Source organism: Bison bison, unplaced genomic scaffold, assembly GCF_000754665.1.
Source record: "Bison bison bison isolate TAMUID 2011002044 unplaced genomic scaffold, Bison_UMD1.0 scf7180017864329, whole genome shotgun sequence".
In the NCBI taxonomy this organism is placed as follows: domain Eukaryota; kingdom Metazoa; phylum Chordata; class Mammalia; order Artiodactyla; family Bovidae; genus Bison; species Bison bison.
Window position 1 is genome coordinate 3,500,485 of NW_011494901.1, and position 19,324 is coordinate 3,519,808.

The following is a 19,324-nucleotide window of genomic DNA, read 5'->3' on the forward strand; positions in this document are numbered from 1 at the left end:
CTCTCCTGCTACCGCCCACTTTCTCTGCTCTTACTTAGAGCAAACTATCCTAAAAGAACTGCCTAACATTTGCTCTCTCTGAATACAGCTGTCTGTATTTGCATCATCTCCTGCTCCTGAGCTCCCCTGAAGCAGGCTTTCATCTCCACCAGTCTACTAGAGCTGCTCTTGTGAAGGTCATTAATGACCTCTATAATGTCAGTATCAATTTTTCTTGACCTGACGCCTGCTTTCATGAGAGTTTATTCACAGTTTCTGGGATACTGCTCTATTGGTTCTCTCCCCACCTCTCATATTGCTTGCTGTCCCAAACTCCACTGCTGATCATTCTTAGCTTCCTGTTTTTGCCAGGATTTAGTTCTCATCAGATCTCTTCTTTACACCCTAATGCCCCCAGTTTAAAGTGTCATGTACAAACTAATAACTTCCAAATATTTTCTCCCTAATCTGAACCTATCTCCCTAACTCCAGAATCATATATTCAACTACCGTCAACATCTCCACTAAGGTGTCTTAAATTTGGCAATCTACACACTCAACAATCTTGCCAGCTCTCTTTTCAAAATATATTCAAAACTCCCATTACCACTCACCATCTCCTCTGCTAATACCCTTATACAAATAACCATCATTTCTCACCTGGACTTCAGTGGTTAACCCTTTCTCTCTGCATCTACTCTGGCTCCTTCTAGTTTATTCTCCATATAGCAGGCAGAGTGCTACTTCAAAAATATAGGTTAGTAACCTCATCACTTCTCTACTCAAAAGTCTCGACTTGCTTCCCACCTCACCCAGAATGAATTCCAACCTCGCTATCATGGTCTGCAATACCCAACTTGATCTATTCCGCCTGTGGACTTAGCGTGGCTACCTTCCTCCTTGTTTACTTCTACTCAGTGACATGGTTCTTTCTGCTGTTTCTTGAATATTTCAAGTGTGCTTCTACCTCAGTCCCTTACACCGCCTGGAACGCTTTTCACTCAAGTTATGTGTCTTTAGTTAATGCTCTTCCCTCAGTGTCTTTCACACATCTACTTAAATCAACCTAAAAAAGTTTTCTCTGATCATTTTATCTAAAATAGTAGCTGACTGTTGTTAACTGTTTATCCCCTTAACCTGGTTTTGCTTCACAGCATATTATCAATACCTCTACTTTTCATAAGTAACATTATTCATTCAACACACATTCATTCATAAAATATTTGCACACTTACCATGTGTAAGATTCTGTTATAAGTGCTGAGGATACTTTAGTAAACAAAAGTTCTTCTCTAGAGAGCTTACATTATCTCAAGAGAAAACTAATAAACTTTCTTTCACAACAATGCAAACTTATACTAGTCCTGCACTAAAATATTTAATGAATGAATGTTATACATGAAAAATAAATGAGTGATCATTTACCCAAAGATCATTTTCTTAAAAGTAAGAAGTTAAACTAATCCTTCAAGAGTCTGCTGTAAATAGATATACACTGTAGGTCGTTCTTGCAAAAATCACACTTTCACCAAAGATATACATTAGGTGAAGATTCAGAATTCTGTCCCCATCTAGGTCAGCTGCCACAATCCTGTTCTACAGATGTGTTAAACAACAGATATGTCACACTGGTCATAAAACCTGGCCAAAAAGGTACATAAACTAGAAAAAAGCCAACACTCTGATTATAGTGGTTTCTTATATCTGAAAGACAATCTCTAAATGACTATATTTGGTAGCAAAAAGCAAGTAAACAAGTAATAGAAAACCCTAGCCTATAGAGAATCAAAAGATAACTCTCAAAATTTACCAAGTCCCCTGTGCCCTGCAACACACACACACACACACACACACACATCTTTGAAAAACTAACTTGGTGGGATCTGCCCCTTTAAAGTAGGCATTAACAGATTCTGTGAGGGCAATTGCCACAGGCAGGGTGTCTTGATTTCCAAGGCTGACAGGACTGGGACCTCGTGACACACCTAGAATAAATATAAGTCATTTGTTAATCCTATAGAAAGATATCTATTGAATACCAAGACAGAGTAGAGTCAAAATGTTAGCTTGTCAAAATTAACTCTATTTCTGGTTTCAAAGATGCCCCAAGTATAAATCTGGTTAAAAAACAGCATAAAACAAATTGGACAAATAAAAAGTCAAGAAAACATGTCACACTGACTTTTAATGGAATGACACAGAAGGGGTGGGTTAAGGAATGTCAGAGGGGAAAAAGCTCTTCACATGAAGAGCTGAAGTTACTAAAATATGGCTTCAAAACCACTCAGATATTAAATTCTCTCAGGTTCTACCCTGAGATTTTTCTACTTAAGGTATCGCTCTCCATTGGGTACTTCTAAATGAGCAATGTAATGTGATCATGTACTCCTTACCGCTGTGTATGTACGTGTGTGTGCGTGCGTGTGCACACGCACACATGCTCAGTCACGTCTGATTCTTTGCAACCCTATGGATTATAGCCTGCCAGGATCCTCTGTCCATGGGATTTTCCAGGCAGGAACACTGGAGTGGGTTGCTATAATTCTCTTTTACCTCTTCTTTGTCTAATGCTTGTACTATATTCCCATATTATCTTTCCTTGAAATATGACTAATAACATCATTTGGGTGTAACATTCCTGACATAAAGTTCACTTAGTAAGATAGCTTTAGAGACAAATCATACATGTTTTAAAAGCATAACAAAATGTAAACAAATTCAATGCATGTGTATTTTAAAAACCTAAACAAAGTATCTGGTTTACTTCATGACAGAAAAATCCGTTCAAATAGCACACTGCCTTTTTTTTTCTTTACAAATGTACTCTTTTCATTTATGCCTACCATTACTGTTACTGATTGGAAAGTGGAACATTTCTTTTAACATATGATTTATGATGCAATTTTGTAAAAGTAAGTCTATAGAGTAATTATTCATTCTTAAAGAAAAAAATAACCTAGATCAACACATAGCTCTGAAACTAGAATGTATGTTTTTGTTATGTAAACATTATACAATGTTCACAGCCACCAGATATGTTTATTTCAACATGAGTTACTTCGTGATACCCACAATATTAATTCTGACAAAAATCAGTTTTATTTGCCTTGCAACTAAACTTAGTATCCTACAAACAATGAGAAAGAGCTTTTGTTACCTTTAGAGGACAGGAAGATTTTGTAATGTTAAAGATTTTGATAAATTCTGATTTAGAAGGTTCTTCGTAATTCAAAAAAGGGCTCCATGATTAAAAATACACAGAAACAGGAACTGCTATTTCTAGGTCACTGGGAAAGTAAATCCTCCCTAACAAGACAACTTAAAATTTCATACGAAAATAAACTCAGTATTAAAATGTATTCCCAAAATCACAACAGCTACTATTTACTAAGCACTAATATATGCCAGACACTTTGCCAAAGAGGCATGGAAGAAATGGTGCCTTTTTGAACCACAAGGAGTTTTTTTGCAAATCAGAAACATACTTTGTGGGTGATAGGCTGAGTGATGAAAGGACATGAAAATGTGTCTGAAGAAGTGTTTATGACCCAGACAGGACACGAAGGACCTTTAATTTTATTCCTCTGGCACTAAAAGCCACTGAAACGTTTAAAAGAAACATGATTGTGTTTTTCATTCTGCAAGATCACTGAACACTGTGAATCCTGGATTGAAGATACAAATGACTTGACAGGAATTCAAAATGAGGCGAGAGATAATTAAATGAAGGGCTTGAGAGGCAGTAGTTTCTAGGATATGTGATTACAACTATGCAATCACATGTTCATGCAGTGGGAAAATTTCTTTGTAAATCTAAATTAGTTCAATTTTTTAAAAAATATCTTGTTCTAAACTAGAGAGTCACTAGAAATTCAGGAAAGCATATTTTCAGAGAAAGAGGAAGGCTATAGTAATATTTTATTAGAGAAAATTATGTTTTCCTAAATATGAAATTAATCTTTTCCCTTAAATAATCTACACAAGTGAGTATTTACACACAGTCAGGGGTAACATTAATGTCTGCTACTGCTCTGACAGTAAAAATCAAAAGAACCTACAAAGTTATTCTTTTCAATTACCCAATTTAGGCATATAAAATGAGAGTTCTTGAAACAGTTTCCCCTAAATTGTAAAGCCTGTTATTGAAATACTGGTGAGAAGGAAAAAATACTGGAGAGTTAGGTAAAAACTCAAAATCTACTTAACATTTTTGCATATCCTCCTTTGTATTTTCCATTTTTGCTCCCAAGGCCATATTGTATATGCATACTTAAAATGTTTGACATAGGAAATATTTACTTAAGTCCCTAAAAGTCTAAATGTGTACTGTATTATTCAGAATAACTCACTGTATAGAAATAATTCCTTGGATATTCTTTTTAAGGATAATATGCATTATTATTCAGAATAACTCACTGTATAGAAATAATTCCTTGGATATTCTTTTTAAGGATAATATGCATTCTAATTCTGACTTAACTGTTGCATATTTAAACACTGTATGTGTTTTGAAAGTGCAGAAAGAGAAAGCTGAAATAAAGAGTATCTACCTTTGTAACAATCAATGAATAGATTTTTGTGGAATTCCTTTCAGCTCAGAAGTGAAAAACAGGTGCTTAATCCAACTACTTCCCGCCTCTGCACCTCTAACTTCAGCTCACTGTACAAGTGGTTTTTGTATGACAGCCTTTGCTTTGGATGTCTTTATATTATAGTTTTCTTTACACTGATATAATCTTTCTGGTTCTTTCCTAATCAGTTTTTCTCTGCTTCTGATAGCCCCAGAGTAATATTTGTTGTTATATCTTAATATAGAGGAAAGAAGAGCAGGGGGATGGAAGATAATGCAAAAATACTGTATATTTTTATACTTTATCCAGTATCATTAATAGATCCTGTATAGAAACTGGACATAATTAGTACAAAATTGAGACAGTTAAACCTCAGAGTTATTCTTGATTTCTTAAACACTATACATTGCTGGAAAAGGAAAAATTGGGTAACAGTATTTTAGATATACTTTAGGATCATTAGTCAACACATACATCTGCTTTCAATACAATACCTTGTGAAGTTTCACTGTGCTTTTCAATTTCACAGAGTGTCCCAATCAAATTATCATCTTCTATCATATTTAAATAAAACAAAATATTGCAGGAAAAGAAAATACTTTCAAGAACAAGAAGCAAAAACTTAAATCTGAACACAGAGCTGAATAAATATCACAATAGAGAGAGAGAACATTTTAGATAGATTTAAAGAAACTCTTGCACAAAGTCCACATTACATCCTCCTGCATGCCTGTACCATCAATGCCACCTACTTTGATTCTCCTATTGCCAGCACTGGCTAAAACGATAAATATTGTCCAACTTAATCAAAATTAAAGTTTCCTTTACAAACAGAAAACCTTATGAATTATCTAGGTAATGGGAAAGGACTAAAGCAATTTTGGTAACTCAGACCTGCTTGATTTCTAACAGGACCCACCTATGTTCTTTATGAGTAAAACACAGATTCTATGGAAATAAAAAGTAAGAAAACCACATATGCAAACAAAATATAAAAAGAAAGTGCCCATTACAGCAAACAGAAATACTTATTGAATATATTATTTACATAAAGTTAAAACATGGGAAAAACAGTCTGTTCACAAAGGTATATAAAATAAAATAGTAATACCATGTTCAGACACTTAGAAATCAAATCATTTTTCTCAGCCTGTACCACTCATGCAATTTTTGTATTGGATACACACAGAAGATGCATTTCTTCTGAGTTTTGACAAATCAAATTGGGTATAATTAAATCAGCTTAATTAGAGTTGGGATTCTGAAACTTAAGATGCATCAGAATGGCCTGGAAGGCCTATTCAAGGACTGCTAGCCCCACTTCACAGTTTCTAACTTAAAAGGACTGCATTTCTATTAAGTTTCCAGGTGATACAGACAGATGCTGCAGGTCCAAGGATCACACTGCAAGCACAAAGCCCTCTTTCTTTCAGAGTCAACTGCTTTTTAAAACAAATTTTTTTAGGAATGCAAATATCAATTCACAGTAGAAAGTACTGCATCATATTCTGCCTTCAATTATATTTATATTGGTCAAAAATTTATAAGTTTGATGCATTCTTAACAGTGCTAATCATGATTAAAATTCTCTATTCAGATAATATAAAATGTGAAAAAGAAAAGGAACTATCATTATTAGTTTGATAATGCCAGGTGTGTTTCCAAAAACCAAAATGTCAAATGTTAAAACTTTACTACCATCAATCAACCTGATCATATTTTGGACATTAACTTTTGCATGCAATCTGTGATACTTACTTACCTACAGTTGGAGTATTGGCAGCACTTAGTGAAGCAGAAGATGAGATAGAGGAAGAACTTTCTGCCCGTGCTAATGGAGCAGCAGGAGGTGGGCTGGTATTAGAAGTTACAGGTGGGCTGAATGGCCTGGGCTTAAAAACGAAATGTCATTTACCAAAATGCTCAAACAATCCCCCAGTTATCAGAAAATATTTTTAGGTATCAAGTAAGATTAGTTTTAACATACTATTAATAAACCAAATTTATTGTGTTTCTTAAAACTCACAATTAGATACCATAGAGCTGAAAAGGCTATTTTAAAATAATCCTGTCAAGAGAATCTTTGTATATAAAACTTTTTCTGTATTTTAAAAAGCGTACTTAAGATATATTCTCAGAAGCTAAATTATTAAACAGTATGAAAGCTTTTCATACATAATGCCAAACTGCTTCCTATTTGGGTAACTCAATTTACCCCATTGCCTATAATAATATAAGAGAATATTTTTCTGCACTCTTGCCAGCAATGAATCGATGAACCTTAGAAGAAGGAAAAAATAATAAATTTTTAAATATTTTAGCTAATGCTATAGATAAAAACAAAACTGGCATTTCTGTCTTACGAGCTGTCTATATTAGCTTTGCCTGATTTAGTTTGAGGAGGTCTTAGTATTATCTGAGTTTTCACTAACTCTTTTTTTCATTTGAAGCAAGTATTTTCTTCCTAAATATTGCTTCACTTTTGGCATTTATAAACCTGTCTACATTTTCCTTATAATTCATTGTAATGCCTCCTTACTGAGAAAAGTTTGCCCCATTCAGAGGAGAAAATCTTAATTCTATTGTCTCTCCAGTTTTCTGGTTAAAAACAAATACAAAAAATATGATTCTAATCCATTTATCTTTTACTTGGTGAATGGATTTTTTCCTTCCAAATTCCTAACCGTTCCAATAATACATTACCAACACTTCCTGAGGTGTTTCATCTTTAAAATATGGAATACTGAGCTTAATTAAAAACAACCCTTTCCTGTTTATAAAGTTATGTGAATTAAGTATTTAGTTAGTGCCTGCTGCTGCTGCTAAGTCACTTCAGTCGTGTCTGACTCTGTGCGATCCCACAGACAGCAGCCCACCAGGCTCCCCCGTCCCTGGGTTTCTCCAGGCAAGAACACTGGAGTGGGTTGCCATTTCCTCCTCCAATGCATGAAAGTGAAGAGAAAGTGAAGTTGCTCAGTCGTGTCCGACTCTTAGTGACCCCATGGACTGCAGCCCACCAGGCTCCTCCGTCCATGGGATTCTCCAGGCAAGAGTACTGGAGTGGGGTGCCATCACCTTCTCCCTATTTAGTGCCTACTACATGTCAAGTCATGGGTACTAGATACAAAGAGGTGAAAGACACTTTCTGTCCCCAGTTATTTGGGTTCTATTCAGAGTCAGACTCTCCCAAACTAGTCTTCTTTCCTTCAATCTGTTCTGTTTTACTTCAGCTAAAACATTCAATACATGGATTATGGGGTAACACTGCAGATGTGTATCAGGGGAAAAGATTAAGCTTGACACTTAGAAATTTAATTCTGGCAATTAAACTGGCAAGTAAAAGATTAAATAAAGCAGGGAAAATTTTTCTATACTGTGAAGACTTAAGTAGAAAATGCCAAGGATTTAGCAGTAAAGGAATATACAGAAAAATATCATTTGCATATTAAATCAAAACAGTTATAATGAAAAAGAAAACTGAGTACATACTATTTCATTAATCCCACAGAGTTTGCCTGAAGTAAGCTTTGGTCTGGAAGCAGGCCTTGGAGGTGGGACAATGGTGCCTACAGAAAGAGGAGTTGTGGGCCTGGCTGGTGGGTGGAAAAAGAGGATTTGAAGAAAACCATTAATACATAGCAATCCTTAGATAAAAACATTCCATGACAGAGGAATCATTAGGATTCAAAGCTCATTTTTCAGAAGTTCTTTTTCTTTCAAATGTAATTATGGCTATTTGTGAAATGCTGGGAGTCTATCAAATATGACTTTCTCAGAGTTACCAATAATATTCCTGAAAAAAATTAAGTTTTCAATAAAACTGACAATTATAAATTATATTAGCTTCAATTATTTATACATATAAAAATTAAACCTAATAAGAAGGTAAAAGTAAACTAATTTAAGGCCTAAGGTCTTTAGTTTCTTGCCAATACTTGTACTTTACACTTATGTAAGAACAAGCCTTTGAAGCAACATCTTCAAAGTAAAAACATGAACTCTAAATAAAATATCTACCTTAATTAAACTTGTAATCTCACTTTTAAGTTGAACCACACTGTGCCATTTTTTGGTGACAAAATATCTTATTAGTTTACAAAAACCCTCCCCAAATCACTATAATTAATTTTTGGCAAACACAGAAAATTATATATTAACTTCCTAAATCCTACATAAATTTAGTGTTCAATGTTTTTCAACACTATTTGCAAATGTTGCAGTTTTAAAAATCAGAAATACAAATCTTAGTAGTCCTAATTAAAAATAACTCTCAGCATGACAGAAATTAATGAATAAAGTTCAAGCGTATATTATCAAAAGTTACACATGTATTAGCATAATCAAAGCAAGAATGTAGAATGGAAGCAAATACATTTAAATAATCCTTAATTAAAAGGCCCTTCAAATTCCTTTGGTCCACTCTAAGAAGTGGGTCTATAATTTAGATTGAAGACTGTATCTCAGTAACTTCTGTACATTTACAACGCGCCAAGCTAAAAATATAAGAAAGTGCCTGAGTACGCACACAGAAAAATAAACAGTAGAGCTGAGAACTCTTAGTCAGCAATGGAGGAGTAAAAGGGAGCGTGGAGGTGGTAGGAAGAGACCCAAAGAAAAAGGCAGTTACATAGGAGTGAAAGCAAATGCATGGGGGCACGGAATTATCTAGAAAGCAGATCACATGGAGAGATAAAAGATGCAAGCACAGTTCAGGCTGCCTGAAGAAAACAGTAGAACCCTGATGAGAAATTAAGTTTAGCAGCTGCCATCTTCCAGTCAGCACCGGTTCTTTCATGCTGCCCCCTTACTGTAAGCTGAACGCTGGAAAAAATGTGAAATAACCTGAGGGCTGGAATATTTCCTTGTGCGATGACACATTTACTTTAAAGATGTGTTCATTATCAACAAAACCAGCAGTGACCAACACTCAAGCTACTTCACGCTTGTGAGAGGGCTTAACATAGCAGAGGTATTAAGACGTGAATACAGAACAAGTGGCATTTAGACTGATTCAATCCAAGCCTGGTAGGAGTGTCAAGTTCCACTTCTTCGAATAATCAGAATTTGCTTTTTGAGAAAAACTAACAGCAATATTCATTGTCTTCACCGTTATAAATTAATCTATTAGTTGTAAGTTATAATACATAAACTATAAACAAATCTATCCAAAGCACCAGAGAACCTGAAAGTATTTTCATTCAGCTTTACAATGCAATCTCGAGTACCTTCTGGGCTCCACTAGTAATTTTAACAAGTTCCTCAGTAAAGGAAATCCACCAACTTTGCAACCATGAAGCAAAAGAAAATTTTTTATGCTTCCTGGTGGCATCATCACAGCAGGAGAGCAGAGAGGGTTGGTGGAATAGTCTGGTGATGGGTTTTCTAGACCCCAAATCTGACCTGGTTTCAAGTTAACACTGAATTATCACACGCCCAGACAAATCAATCTGGGAGAGAAAAGCGGAGTTCCTATTTTGTTCATTAAGAACAACAGCAACAGAAGAAAGCAACTGAAAACTAGAAGCAACAAGAAAATTCTAAAATTAAAATATAAATCTATATAGGCAAATAGTTCTTATTTCAGGTAGTATTATTTTAATTACTCAAAAACAGAAAATTTTAATAATACATGGAACAAGACAAGGAGCTCAAACTTTATATTCATCGCGGAAAATAATTACAAGAATAAGAAACTAAATTTAAGGCCCAAAAATACACAAAGCCAGAATTATTCTTTTTTTTCCCCAGAGGAGCAAAAGGTAATGCTAAGAGTCCGTAAAAGTCTAAAAGATTTGACAAGGTGTCAAAGTGATGGTGCTGGGTACTGTGTTCCTCAACAAGCAATAAAACTTAAAACCATCACAGGGAGTAAGACAGGCGAAATCAGTGTTGAAGTTGAGATGGTCTATACTAGCACTTATCAAAGGGGAGGCAGGTATGAGATATTTACATTAAACTTTATATACATGTTTTTATTATATATAAATTTGTATGTAAGTTATACATATATAACATCTATATGGTAGAAAAAGCAACTGAAAACACTTCTGTACCAAGCTCCAAGCATGTTTTTTAAATACAAAACACTGAAAGGTTTAATGTATCAGTTACTAACTGATAGGAATTATTTTCTTAGACTAGTTTAGTTGAGATGGAGTCATTAATGAATTAACATTCTGGAGGGGACAAAAGAGAGGAGAGAATAATCTGACAACCTGGCCCATTCTAACGTGAAAATGGGTTAATGGTGTAGACAATGTTAAAATAAGGGAGACATGTACTGCAAAAAGAGGTGGAAGGAAATTTAAGACAAAATGCCTATTTAATAATTTCACTTACAGCCAGTCTTATGAAATAGAATCATCATAATGTATTCATCAGTTTTATCAATAATTATATCCTGTCCAGGTGAAGACCTAATAATAATTATGGGTGAAGACCTAATAATAATTATTGCACAGCAGAATAACTCTTTTCAACAACACTAACATTCTTTGAAGGGAAAATAATATAGTATTTTTTAGACTTAATAGGAAGGTTTTAAAAAGCGTATCAAAATAAATTTTAAAATAAGCAAAAAGAAAGTTTTATCACTCCCAACCCACTAAACATCAAATGACAACTAAAGTATCATTTTTTTGTTTTACCTGAAGTTGAAAGGAATATGGGCAAAACATTCTTTAGATGGTAGCAAGAGGAAAAGAGCAATTTTTTGAAAAGAGAGAGATTGTGCTAAAGAAAACAAAAACAATGGTGGAATTATGAAGAAATTTCTGTATGGCGGAAACCTCTGTGAGAACAGACAATGTGAGAATTTTGATTAAGACCTTAATACAACTTCAGTTTTTCCTATACAATTATTTTACTTAGAAGATCCATTAGTAAGATTAGTTTCCTAAAACTGAACAGTAAACAAAAGCCAAATGAGAAAGGCTATAATGCCACTTCAGAATATGTTCAATTATCTAACGACTGATTCTTACTCTTCAAAATTCTCAATTTTTCAGTTAAGGTTGCCTAAAATCCACATAATTTCTAGAACTAAAAAACATTAGTTTCTAAACAATCCAACTGGAAATACTAGTGTTTATTTTAGTATTTGTAGCAAAGTGTTTCAATGTAACTTACTGTTTTATCTGCCAGAGTATGATGAATTGAATGAAGATTTTGGAATTAGTAAAATCCAGGTTTGAATCTATGCCTCATTTCCTAGTTATACGGTGTTAGAGAAGTTCCTGATCATCTCTGAACTTTAATTTTTTCATATATAAAATACTGACAATAAAAAGGACTTCATGCAACACTTCCTTAACTCTAAATACTGTATGGCATTTCTGAAATCCCAAAGAAGTTTGAAGATCAACTTAAAGTGATTTTATTTTCTGTTTTTGAACAAGCGGTTTTATTAAACATGCTTTGATTGTTGACTAATGGGATTTTATATTTTGAAGAAAAGAGGAATTTAATATATTCTTTCCAGAAGACTAACTAAAATGCATTCATTAAGTTCTTTTCATGCACTTCTTGGGAAGTGCTGAAGCCTTTCTGGAAAGCAGTTTGGCAATAAGCATCAATGGGCATACCTTGTGACTCCTAAATCTTGTACTGATAAATTATTATAAAGATATGAGACGTGTGGACAAAATCTGTTTTATCTATTAATGTCCATAACAATAAAAATTGGATGCAATTTGAATGTACATCAAGAATGGACTAGTTATATTAACACACATCTTATATATTACTAGTTATATATAACATACACTAGTTATATTAACACAATAACACACATCTATATTAACACACAGTTGAATACTAAAAATTATTATTTGTGCAGTGATATACAAAGGGAAAAAAAGTTGGTTTTTGATGAATTTTTACTTTAAAGACATATGGTCTTTAATGTAAATTAACAAATCAGTACACAATTACTTTTATATGGCAATATGATCAGAGGACAAGTTAAATTTTTGATAGTTAAGTACAACATTGAAATAATGGATAAATCAGTTAGAAAAAATAACTGCTGCAGTTTAAAAAAATAAATATATTTACCTGATGACGATGATGAAGTTAATGAAGCTGAAGATGATGAATCAAGAGATGGTCCAAACAGGGGGTCCCAAGCAAGTAAATCACTGGTCCCTTTCCTATCACAACATTTTAAAAAGAAGCATTTTAGCAAATGAGCATTTTATTAGTTATAAAATCTAGGAATACATTTCATAGAAAGAACTACAACAGCAATATACATGATCAAAGAACTGGATGTTCTGCCAATTGAATATATGAAGAACTTAATTAGCAGGTAAATAGGTTTAATAAACTGTATTAACTGCTATAAACAGAACCCTACAATAACATTATGTAAAGTTCTTAAGTGAGAATAGTTTAATCCCTACAAATTAAATCTTGTTATATTCTAATAATCATAGGAGCTGCCAGAATGGAAATTAATTTCAGTTTTACAAATGAAAAGCAGCATGGGGAGTCCAAAAGAGCTGCCTAAACTCACGGAGCTAACTCTATGGCAGTGTCAGATTTGTGAAATTCACATCTAGAACCCAGTCTTGGACAGAAATTTCTTAAGTGACATGAAATCAAATAGAAATTTTGTAAGTTGATGAAGAAAGGGGGTAAAGGACTTTTTAAAAAGTATCTTTTAAGTACAGGGTGGTGGCTTAAGCCCTATGTATATAAATGACGCTACAAACTTCAACGGTCTGACCACTGTAGTAAATCATAAACAGGCAGAATTTCTCCCTCGGTAATCCCTGCCTGGGCCACTGGATGTATGGGTCATACATGCCTTTTTATGAGAGGTTACCAAGACTAACTACAAAATCAAGAGCATGAACATTTTCGTTTCAGAAACCTCCATGTGCTGCATAACCAAAGATTTTCCTCCACTAACCTTTGGAATCCTCCAAACTAGTTATTCTCAGGATTTCAATCTTGGCTCTTCACTTTAATACAAACTTTTATATAAATGTTTCTCTTTTTCATTTTAGTCATACCCCTTTTAAGATGCTTAATCTCTATTCTGAACACCTGACCTTTGTACCCCTTTTTAAACTAATTTTCCCAAATTTACTGAGATATTCTTGACAAATAAAAATTGTATTTATGCAAAAAAATAAAATTGATCCCCACTTTAAAATAATTTAATGTATCAAACTACCATTATTTAAAATATTTTTTAGAAATCTGAGAAAACAGGCCCACGATAATAAAATATTACAATCACTTATAAGTGGAGATCTAATATCTCAACAGGTACCCATATGGAAACACACTTATGATAAAGTACAGAATCATAATTGTATAAATGATTTCTGAAAACAGTCTTAAAACACTAAACAACTTATCTTTAAAAATGAAAAATCAAATGAATACCACTGGTGTGCTCAATTAGTGCTTAGCTTCGGAAGTTTCCATTTCAAACTATCCATTTAATTAAGTCTACTTTTACTCATGCAATAAATATTTAAAGTATTCTTACTAATATAGAAGTGAGGGAAAAAACCCATGCAACACTGGCTTAAAATATTTTTTCTTTTTAAGAACAACTGGCAACACGTCTTCTCTCCTTTATCAACTTAATTGAAACATTTCGTTTTGAGGTTCATAAAGTATACAGTCTACTTTACAAAGTCAAAATTGAAGGAAAAGTGAGAGAATTTCCACGAGAATAACTAGTTGAAATACAGACATGCACGCTGCTGTATTTAAAATCAATAACCAGTGTCCTACTGTGCAGCACAGGGAACTCTGCTCAGGGTTATGTGGCAGCCTGGACAGGAGGGGAGTCGGGGGGAGAAAGGATACACGTACATGTGTAGCTGAGTCCCTTGCTCTCCACCTGAAACTGTCACAACACTGGTAATCAGCTACACGCCAATGTAAACTAGAGTTAAAAACAAATAGACGTGCATGACTTTGGGATACTATCATTTACTTACAAAAGCAGTGAGGATCCCAAAGCCAAATACAGTGGAATGAATGTTTTTCTAATTATCATAGAAATAAATACTGTCAAATGAGAAATAATTTAAAACATCTAAAAACTCTGACATTTCACAGCTTAGGAAATGGGATGAATATAAACAGTCTTCTAGAGTTAAAACTACAGAGAAAGTAAAACTCTCTAGAAAGAAAAAAAGGATACTTAAAATTTAAATGTAGTGGGGAGGAAAGGATTAAATAGGTAGAAGACACAGGATTTTTAGGGCAGTGAAATTATTCTGTACGATACTATAATGGTGGACACATGTCATTATCCATTTGTCAAAACTCACAGGATACATACAACACCAAGAGTGAATCCTAATGTAAACCATGGACTTTGGGGGTGTTAACAATTTGTCAACAGAGGTTCATCAATTGTAGCTATGCTCCTCTGGTGGTGGATTCTGATAGCAGGGGAGGTTTGGCATATGTGGAGGCAAAGCGTATATGCAAAAACCTCTGTACCTTCCACTCAATTTTGTTGTGAAGCTAAAATTTCTCTAAAAAATAAAGTCATTTACAAAAGATTCTGAACGTAAAACTTACTCATTGGATGCAGCAGACGGCTTTGATTTTGTTAACTCTTCACCTAGTTAAAAAGTTGAAATATTATGAAAAAATTAATCCAATAAAATATTTTAATGTAAAGAGAACTACTACACAGATCAACTTTTAAATTCTGATAATAACACACACACACACGAAGAAAAGGAAAACAATCCTTTTACAAATTTTCTACCATTTAAGAATATTAAAATAAGAGCTGAATTTCTGCTGAACCTTTATCTCTAGTATCTTTGATAAGAAATAACTTGAGTCAACTAAACCATCATATTTGTTAAACTGCTGTTCATAAAAAAATATGGGATGCAACTCTAAAAATCAGAACAGATGTTTAAAAGCGTATGTACTACTCAACAATTTTAACTGATGAATCATGAAAGCACTTTTCAAGCTCTAAGATATTATTAGTGATTATTTTATTGACCAAAAGTAGATACTAACTCTTGAAGAACACCTTATTTTGAAAAATAAAATTTTTGTAACAAACTGGAACAACAGTCTCTTTATGAGATAGTCTATTTTTCTACCTTCTGCATTTGTAACATGAATCATTTCATAAGCAACTGGTACCTGGGGGAACAGCATCAGTAAAGCAAAAGTTCTGTTGGTTCATAAGCAATTTTCACTGCACCTTAATGTTTTGCATCACCAAGAATAGCTGATGAATGCAGAACACATCAGCATGGGTAATTACAGCAAACTGTGAGGAATAACAGGCTTCCCTGGTGACTCAGTGGTAAAGAATCCACTTGTCAATGCAGGAGGCAACAGGTTCAATCCCTGGGTTGGGAAGATCCCCTGGAGAAGGAAATGGGAAACCCCTCTAGTATTCTTGCCTGGATAAGAATCCCATGGACAAAGGAATCTGGTGGGCCCATGGGGTTACAGAAGAGTTGGATACTACTTAGCGACTAAACAATAACAAATGTGGAATAATTCCACATTGTACATAATGCCCATTCATATCACATTCTCCCATTTGGCTTTTCTCAGCCATATGTTTTGCCTCAAAGTGTTTACTGTGGTGTTCTTTATCTTTCTGCACTTTGCCCTCATCTTCATAACTCAGTTGCTGAAACTGAGTTTATACTCTTTTTCCTCCTATCCCCTATAAACAAGCTACTTACCATTTATTTTTTAAAAGTATTAATGAAATCTTACTTTTAGTTTGGTATTTACTAAGAATAGGTCTTTTGAACTGTGCTAGAATTTTTAATTACGACTGATGTCATGGTTTTTATTAGGCATTGTTCACAAAACTGCATAACTTTGGTGTGGGCTGCTCAGCTCTGTTTTTCCCACAATGTGCGCTGTATTTGGGCTTCCCTGATAGCTCAGCTGGTAAAAAATCTGCCTGCAATGCAGGAGACCCTGGTTCGATTCCTGTTATGTTTAACTCATGATTCTGCAAATGATGTTACCATCCCCAAATCATTTGTAGTATAATTTAAGTTACTATACTAAAAACTTTATAATAGAAACTATAAATGTGATATGACTTAAAGACCAAGCTAAAACTCAGAAGCGCCTTCTGCTTCATGAAGAGTTATGATAGTTTAACTGTTTTATAAGCTTAATCAGAAGCTGCTCTTTGGTTTTGCTGATTTATGAAAAATGTGGTAGTCATGTATTAAAGCTTAAAGCACATCTTAAAACTAAAAGAAATAATACACATAAATTGTCTTCTGTTGCAAAATAGGTATACTTCTATAGTCTGTTGTCATGGTTAATGATTAGCAAAGACCATTCCTACAACTACGTATGTTAGGCTACAAGCTTAGCAAATTCTCTGATAAATTTTAATAGACTTAAAATAACCAATTTAAATGTCAAACTTACTAGATGAATTCCGATTCATCTGCACCTAAAATAGAAATGCAAAAACCAAGTGCCATCAAACAAATAATTTAATGTTTGTAATACAATTACTTGATAAAATGTTAACACTGAGAACATAATTTTAAGTTTTTCATATATTTGCTCAATTATAAACTGTATTTAGCTAAAGAGATTACAGAAAAAAACCTTTTGTTTTATAATCAAAAATAACATGTGTACCTTTAAATAATTCAATAAAATGAAATGTTTTAAAATACTAGTATCTACAGCAAGATACTATGACTTGCTAATCTAAAAGCAAATATTTTGAAAATCAATGTTTAAATATACAATGATTTTTTAAGTCAATAAATAAAAATATAAAATTTTGCACTTACTGGGCTGTGTCTCTAGTAGTACATGGAAAGAAAAAGAAAAAGAAAAACAGTGTTAAAAAAAGGAAAAAGAAAAACCACAGTATTCATTTCAGAGTTTGAAATATATTTCTATGCTCTAACAATCTGTCTATTCCCTTCTTAATCGTATCTAAAATCTATATATATATACTTAAAAGACATACACTGTTGGGGGAAAAACCAATTTAAGCTAGACAAGCAAACTAGGCAACAAAATATACTCTCAAGATCCTCTTTTCAAACCTGATATTAATAATTAATTTTTCTGATTATTACTTATTTTCTGAGTATGAAATCAATACATTCCTTTTAAAAAAAAGAAAATAGCACAAAGCATCAATTATCTCCCTACCCAAAGATGATTAATATTTTATTTCCTCTAGGCTTTTATTTACATATATATTTTAAATTATTTATGCTCTTACACAATAAAACTTTTTAATGGCTTTACAACTTCCTATTTCATATATATATGCACCATGATTTAACCTTGGTATTAATAACAATGGTAGAATAAAACCTCACTTCAGAAATATCTTTTTGGTGGAAAAAACAGTTCTCAAATTCTAAAAGTGTAAAGGAAATCAGTCCTGAATATTCATTGGAAGAACTGATTGCTGAAGCTGAAACTCCAATATTTTGACCACCTGATGCGAAGAACTGAATCACTGGAAAAGATCCTGATGCTGGGAATGATTGAAGGTGGGAGGAGAAGGGGATGACAGAGGATGAGATGGTTGGATGGCATCACTGACTCAATGGACATGAGTTAGAGCAAGCTCCAGGAGTTGGTGATGACAGGGAAGCCTGGCATACTGTAGTCCATGGGGTTGCAAAGAGTCAGACATGACTGAATGACTAAACTGAACTGAACTGATGACACTGGGAGAAAAACACTTTTTCCAACAAATACATATAAACTACTTAAATCTGCAATTAAATAATAATACAAAATGGCGAGAAGTTTTATTCTCCATTATCAAGAACAGTAAGTTTAATATCAACCACAATAAGTATGTACAGATAAACTTGACATTCTAAGACATACTTTTATTCCCCACAGTTTAACATTTCTGAATTTAAAAGTATGACATCATTAGAAAGATCCATTATGTTGACTGTTTTTCTGTCTCAAAACCTATCGTTTAGTATCTCAGAATTGAGGAATTAATCACTATCAACTAAGAATTCTTATCTGTGCCTTTTCCAGTATGAAAATTCTGGAAAACAACCATTAGTTACAGTGACAGGAAAAAAAAGAAGATACAATTTAATCATGAGATTCATTTTAATGGAATTCCCTTTTACAATAAAGCTTACCAAAAAAAAAAAACAAACCCAAAAAATGGATGAAAGACTTTAACATCAGATGAGGAAAAGGTTAATACTGTAGTTTACAAAATTCTGCCTGAGACATATAGTAGTATTTATAAAATACATCAATGGCAAAAATAGTGTATTTTCCATGCTTTCACTTAAAACACATTCAAAAGGAAACAAAACTAAGCCAAACTCACAAACTCATTTGCCTGTATAAAGATTATAAACTGTATACTCAATAAAGCTAAAAATATAATAAATTATTTCCTCATCCAACATGCTTAAACTAACTATTACTAAGTGATTTTGAGGGTAAAGCGGCTGCCTATAATGCAGGAGACCCAGGTTCGATCTCTTGATTGGGAAGATTCCCTGGCAAAGGAAATGGCAACCCACTCCGGTACTCTTGCCTGGAAAATCCCATGGAAGGAGAAGCCTGGTAGGCTACAGTCCATGGAGTCAGAAAGAGTCAGACACGATTGAGCGACTTCACTTTCTTTCACTAAGTGATTTTTAATTTTTGTTAGTCCTTTGACCCAGGTTCAATCCCTGTGTTGGGAAGATCCCCTGGAGAAGGAAATGGCAACCCACTCCAGTACTCTTGCCTGGAAAATCCCATGGACAGAGGAGCCTGGTAGGCTACAGTCC

At 33.7% G+C, this 19,324-nt stretch overlaps 1 protein-coding gene across 1 annotated transcript in view; it reads right to left on the reverse strand.

The window, feature by feature from the left end:
• Positions 1-19,324, reverse strand: part of FCHO2 (FCH domain only 2) — a 139,091-nt gene that overhangs the window by 20,635 nt on the left and 99,132 nt on the right. The window contains 7 exon segments of the mRNA XM_010853609.1: positions 1,853-1,964; positions 6,313-6,442; positions 8,040-8,143; positions 12,606-12,700; positions 15,105-15,147; positions 16,962-16,986; positions 17,339-17,350. Of these exon segments, the coding sequence (XP_010851911.1) occupies positions 1,853-1,964; positions 6,313-6,442; positions 8,040-8,143; positions 12,606-12,700; positions 15,105-15,147; positions 16,962-16,986; positions 17,339-17,350 (521 nt within the window).